General features: G+C 53.6%; 1 protein-coding gene across 1 annotated transcript; it reads left to right on the plus strand.

Moving 5' to 3' along the window:
• Positions 1–3,697: 3,697 nt before the first annotated feature.
• VOLCADRAFT_100057 (uncharacterized protein) lies at positions 3,698–6,753 on the plus strand (the record flags this gene model as incomplete). Its single annotated transcript, XM_002958690.1, has 6 exons — positions 3,698–4,023; positions 4,294–5,241; positions 5,319–5,429; positions 5,568–5,698; positions 6,185–6,556; positions 6,626–6,753. The coding sequence occupies 6 exons, from the start codon at positions 3,698–3,700 to the stop codon at positions 6,751–6,753; spliced, it is 2,016 nt and encodes a 671-aa protein (XP_002958736.1).

A 6,753-nucleotide genomic window follows, 5' to 3' on the forward strand; every position in this document is an offset into this window, starting at 1 on the left:
ATTGCACAAGGTGAATCGCCAAACAGGGTATCCTGGGGGGTAAAGATTCCGAACTAAGTCTGCAAAGCTGCTGCAGCCGGCCGCCTCTATTGTAACGTGTCGGAACTAAGGCCATGCTCCTTTTCGTTGAGGGGGGCTTGGTTAATACGGGTTGCATAGAGTTGCGGTGAGACCATATACGTTCCAGCATCCTTGCCAGGCGTTCAGGTTCCCACTTCATAGCGTCCTTCATATGTTCGAAGCGTGGAAAGCCCATATCAGATCTGATTTCGTCGTACCCATGTAAATGAGCCCCGCCCTTTCCTTGGATACGAGGAACCCGACACCCTGCTTATTGATGCATGCGGGAAGGCTGATGGTTTATGGTTTATTTTTCTGCGGCTCTGTCGAGGGGGTATCGGGGTAGCAGGTGTTTGGCTTTTTCGCCTCCGTTGTGTTAATAATGCTGTGCGGCGGTACTCCGGAGGTCGTCTCCCGAAGAGGCCGTGTCGCTCTGGTTACACGTTGGAAGTTCTTTTTTAGTATACTTGGTGTGTTTGCGGTGACTGCTTTCTGTGATAGACTGTCTTTCTCGCTCCTCGCTGCGTGTGGTGAGATTCCCTTTTTCCAATCTTTGTCGTTGACTGCAGCGGGGATCTAAGCGAAGAATCCGAGGCAGACGAGGGAACCAAAAGAAGCAGGCCGAGTGGCTGCATGTATGACACAAACGAATGCGCGGAGGCAGAGGATACTCATGCAAACATACTTTATGGACACGGACCGCCATCCGACTTCAGAATGTATTCGTTGGGTTCAGCAACTCACCATCAGCATCCAACCGAATTAGCGGAACTACGGCGCCACAACTTAGATCCTGCACAGTTCATAAATTGCTTTAATCACATTCTACATTCTCCATAAGATGGGGGGCCCACCATCCAATGTAACACCCTTCACTCGTCGAGGGGTCAGCAGGCCGATTTGAACCCGGATCCTCCTCAGGCCATAACTTCTGCCAGCCACCTGCCTATATCGTATGGCTGTCAAGCGTGGAGACCGCTTACCCTAGCTGAGGTCTTGGACAGGCTCGGGAGGCGGAGTCGTGCGGGTAACCTTGCGGAGGGGCCATTCGAGGCATGTGTAAAGGACGGAGTGGTGCAGCTTCATGTATCGTTCATGCGACAAATTGTGGGAGCTGTCAGACCAACGTATCGTCTCCTGTTCGCTGAATAGTCGCGGCTAACCCTACACTAGTGTAGGGTTTTAGGGTAGTACTACCACGTTTTCAAACAGACTGTGAGGTTTTGGAGCCGTGTCCGTTTACAGCGTGGGTCTGTGGCACACCAAGTTTTGCGACATGAGATCGTAGAGTCACTCTCCAACCCATAAGAGGCCGGATGGGGGGGACTACTCCGTTTTCTAAGTTTTCTGGGGCATGACGTATGGAAAGAGGGCCCGCAAGGGCTACACGAGGTAGACGCCGATTGGTGAGTGGTTGGAAGCATACGCGTCTAGATGTCCAGCCAGACGTGTACCCGTTAGACGGCAAGCAACCAGGAATTCACGTGGCGAAGTATACGCGTTGGATGGGTCTAGCGGCCGAACAAGCGGGCAGGAAGGAGGTACTCCCGCATATCACAACGTTTATCCGAGCGTTCAGCGAATCGTAAGCTTTATGCAGTTTAGGCTTTGCTGTTGGGCATTGGCGGCTAACAGAGCGCGCAAGGGACGGCGTTATATACCTAGGGGTGAGGAGCGAGTAGGAGGAGCCCCTGCTGCGGCATCGATAGCCATATTAAGGATGAGAAGCACATTTGCTGACAAAATCAGATCTTGTATGGATTTCCCACGCTTCGAGCATATGAAAGACGCTATGAGTTGGGAACCTGAGCGTCTGGCAAGGATGCTGAAACGTACATGGTTCCCTTTGGTCGTTAGTAGCCTCTATTACTTGCGTTGTGTGAAGTGCGAGGTAGAATGGTGCTTATAGGCGATCTGGCAGCCCTTGAGCCCTCGGCTCGTATTGGGCGGTTTGCAGGTACGGGGAACGCACCCAAACGCACTACACAACCATGCAACATACACACACACACACATTCATGTACCATAGCAATCAAAACGTTCTGCTTCCGGTGTATCTTAAATGTCTTAAAATCTTTAATGACATGCAATAATCAATGGAGGTCGGTGAATTTCATGGTTGTAAGTTGCAAGCTGCCAGTGCGGGAGCTCAGCCAAGCGGCGGGAGTGGCCCCAAAGGGACTCCCACATTTCATCACCGCTCCGCACTGGGTAGTCTCAGCGCCACACTGCGCTTGGGCGGGAACGCCGGTATACTCATGCAAGGCCGGGCTAAGCAAGCGCAAAGGGTTCCCGGGCTGACTGGTACAAGTGAGTGCACACAGCGAACCCGGATGCAACAGTTGCACAACACGCAAGCCCAACGCGCTGGTCTTACGCAAGCGTCCCTCAAGCCCTCGCAGCGGTGGGCACTGGCCTCGCATCTTCGTGGTAAGCATGACTGGCACTTCTGATACCCAAGCCTTGCTTACGGAGCATGTTTTCTCAGGCAGCATAAATCATCAGTGCGCCAAGGAAATTACGCTCAGATTTGGCTCGTCTTCTCCTATTGGCCTGGAGGAAAAAAAGCACCTAGCTCTGTGCTTCCGCTACAATGCGAGGACCTTCCCTGGCAGCTTCAGCCTTGCTGGTTGCCTTTCAGTGCCTCCTCTTGAAAACTCGGTATTTTATCATTGCCAGCACTGGAGTGTGGCTCAGGTTTTGGCTCATTACTATTCATAGACAGACCGCCCAAGCTAGAGCTGAAGCCGCCCAGGGAAAGGATCTTGATAAGCAGATTGTACGTAATTTATTTGGCTCGACTCGCTTAGTACGACGGCTCGGATTCGAAGTATTTGAATAAACCGTCAGGAAAACTAGCAGCTGGTTAGTAGACAGGCCTTCGCTCAAATTTGTTAGAGCCAAACGTCATATGCATGCTGAGAAAGTCCTTCCCTTTGTTGCCTTCCGCGCACATATCATTACTCGACCAGCGTCGATACCGGTGAAGGAAGCTACGTTGACAAGCAACAGCTGCGTTTTTAGCTCGTGATGTGCCTTCGGTAAGCTTTCACAGCGAACTCCCCATGGCTGCAGAGGTACGTTTATGTGCACGCTCTTGTCCCGCACTCAGCAAGAGTTACTCAGGGTAACCTTACGGATTTTGAATGGTGCATTGTAGTTTGATAAAGGGGATGCAGAGCTTGCCAGCTCTTCATTTTGGCTGCGGTCACCGCTGATACAGGTACTCTCTCTACATCATCCTCCTTTCGGACGCACTTCCTGCTCACACTTTCTTATCCATAACAGGATAATCCTACGCCGTCAATGACGAGGAGTAGCATTGTTACCAGCAGCAGCTCAAGAATCTTGCGCCCAGGGGATTGGAGGCGCGTTGCAGCAGCTGATACGGATGGCGCGCCAGTCCAAGTCCCGCAGTGTAGCCGCTATAATGACAACACACCGAACATAGATGATGTGCATTCTCCCGCGTCAGTTAGCTTTGAAAACGAGGCAGGCAACCAGGGCAGTTCGCCCTTGGTTCCAAGAGCACTTGCTGTGACATCTTGCCGCAGCGACCGGGGCCCCAATCATGCTGGTGAGCGGGCATGACAGCTTGTATTGGCCTGCCTGTTGGCCAGCCTGCTGGAATGTAAAAATGTTTTCTCTGATGTGTGTCGGCATTCTTGATAAGTCAGTACCCTTTATGTGCATCTTTTCTGTAGGGTACGCGGGAGTTATCCAGGCGTTGGACTCTCCGTCGAGCGCGGAGGAGGCCTCTTTTCGGCTAGGTTCCCCAGTGGCAGAACTCCAAGGGCCTAGCCCGTCAGAGATGTCCCCGGTGCAGATACGTCGTCCACCGCCAGTCGACTCTGAGCTGTCAACGCCGGGTTCGGGCGGTTATGCCAGCCCGAGCGTACTGTTTGCTATCCCGCCCGCTTCACTCATGCGGTCCAGTGTACAGAACCCTCTTTACGTCGACAGGTATGGCCACCTCGCATTTTATTTGGCGATCAACTCATTATACATCCCTTCTATTCTAGTATAGGCATTTTGGCACTATGACGGACAGCGGCACAGCTATTATGACCACTGACATAGCGCCCAGTCACGTCCGTGCCGCCCCTGGATGCACGATTGTACACACCTTATCCAAAATTCCAAAGGCATAATTTTTGTCGTCGGTGCCCATGGCCACCTCTGCATGTAGTGATATGCTAGTACGAAGTCACTTTCCTTGGTTTGTGACTGTAGGCCGCCGTCAACTGAGGGCGACGATAACGTCGCCAGGGTGTTGGCGATGTCACCCCGTGCGGACCAAAGTCATGCGTCCAGGTTGCCAAGGTGCACCTTCGAGTCCGGTTGGAGCAGCTCGTCTATTTCTGCAGAGCGGTCTATTTCGCTACACGCGTCGCAGCATGAGTATGACGATAGGGTGTCATCGCTACCGCATGCAGACCCAACTGCTTCCCCAGCAGTTTCATCAGTACGTCAGCTGATCCCCTTGATGCCCCAAGTGGACGAGACTCCACGCCGAATCATCAAGAACCTTTCCGCTACGGCGCGAGGTTCTGCGCTAGGTGCCGATCTCGCAAAGACTACTTGTACTTTCTCGTCACGAATGCATGGCGCCGAAAAGGGCCTAGGGGGAGCAGGCCTGCAGTTGCCAAGTAACAGTTCCCGACGCCCCTTCAAGACTGACGAAGCCGGCATGGCAACGCCGTGTTCCGCAACGTTTCCCGGTCGTGTGGAGAGGGAGCCTGTTCCTGCAGCGGCTTTCCGTTCTGCGGCACGCAACAGTACGGCTACTGTCGTGCATAATGCATGCGACCCGTCCATCGGCAGAAAGGCGGCTCAACAGGCAGGCAGTACGAAACTTGTCAACATAGCAAACGTTCCAAGCAATATTGTGTCTCTTGACCGGGACGACACGTTTTCGGCAGGCCGAGCTCTGGACCAGACTCCTCGCAAGGGTGTCAGGGTCCCGGCGCAGGATGGCGAGAAGCACTGGCAAAATGCTGATGGTAGGTCGAAAGAGGCAACAAAGGCACAGCAGCGGCACACGGCGGAGCTAGGAATGCAGGGCGGCAAATGCAGTAAGGGAACGCAAATGCTGGCGTCCTGGCTCTTGCTTTCAGTAGTCCTGGCGCTGGCGCTGCTCGGGAACCACTTCACTGCCGAGTGGTGGAAGCCACCAACCAGGTATTGTCTAAGCAAAAGTCAACGTTAAAAGTTTCCGTACTGGCCTTGACGACACTGCTCTAATATTGTTCCCTCAGGGTGTTGGTTGCAGCGCCCTACAACACTGGCCCTGTTTGCTTCCTGGAGCGTTATCCAGGAGCAAACGACTTACCACAGGCAGCACCATCTCCAATCCGCAGGTTGCCCATGTAGGTTATCTTGTTTTGGAAATTGCTCGTAATCTTTTGCGCTTAAAGATTCAATCTGGCTCCAACGTGCAGTGCGAAGTCCGCGAGCTCCCGTGGATCCTCCCAGGCAACCTCGGTACTGGTTCCTTTTTGCTGGAGGCAGCTCCCTAATTGCCATGCACTCGATGGATTCTTACAGTCTTTCCGACGCGCGCCTTCGCTTGCGCTGTCTAGCTCTGGTGAGCATGGGCCAGCCACCCATTTTCATACCAACGTGTCGGGGGTGCCAAGTGAGTTCTTGGCGCCTGCGGAATTGGTTGGCGAAGCTGTTGCCAAGTCCATGTGTCCTTCCCTTGGGTGTACACCTGACGCGGAATCCAGCACATATGGCGGCTTAGGCGCTTCCTCAGGCCCCTCCAGAGGTGAATCGCAACTGGAGGGAGTCCATGAGGTCCATGACCTACAAACAGCTGCTTCCCAAGTTCAAGACTTATTTTCGCCATCTCAGCATGGGGAGCTCCCAGCCATGGTGACATATACTAATTCTTGCGCAGAAGGCAGCTCTGCTGATATCTTGGCCCAGCATGAACTCCAGCCTGACCTGCCCACGAGCTACCTCAGTTCTGCCCCTGAGGTTCGCGTGGGTGATCCCCTCGCACACATCAGTGCTGAAAGCCCAGCGGCAGAAGGGTCCGGACAGGAACAAGCAGCTCTTAAAAAGCCAGCATTTGAGCAGTCTGCAGCTGATCTCTATCCCCTCGCTAGCTCTGCCGCAGGTGTGATCACGTGTGATGAGGACCAATCTGGTTTGACCCTTGCTTCGCCTCCTATCGTTGCCATGGGAAATGGTGAAGCGCTTCAGGCCATTCTAAATGCGTCTGATACTGACGACCTTCGCGTTTCCGACAAACCAGTTTTGCGCACTTTCCTCTCGGCGCGGCTGTACGGCTGGAACCTCCCAGAGTTTCTTCTGGGCGCTGTCACGGCCGGATTTGTTGGAAAGTTGCTTGCCTGGTGTGTCGAACAACTCTTCCCATGCTTCAAGCGCCGGCAGAAGGCATTAAGGCGCGCCCTCGTCCAAGGCAGCACGGTTACATCACCCCAATCGCCCACAGTTGGCCGCATCCTTCGTCCCAAGTGGCCACAAGGTAAGATGACTTTGTAAGAACATTGCGAAAGGAATCAAGGTGCTTGAGCCGTCCTCCCTGAATGTGCAGGTGCCGCCAAAGTGGACGAGCAGGTCGCGCAAGTAAATGTCGCCATGCTGACTACGTACGAAAGCCAAAGTATCGCATCAGGGTCCCTTGTGTGGAACGGCAATAAGCTTGTGTACTTGGAAGGATGA

Source organism: Volvox carteri, assembly GCF_000143455.1.
Source record: "Volvox carteri f. nagariensis unplaced genomic scaffold VOLCAscaffold_103, whole genome shotgun sequence".
NCBI classification, from domain to species: Eukaryota; Viridiplantae; Chlorophyta; class Chlorophyceae; order Chlamydomonadales; family Volvocaceae; genus Volvox; species Volvox carteri.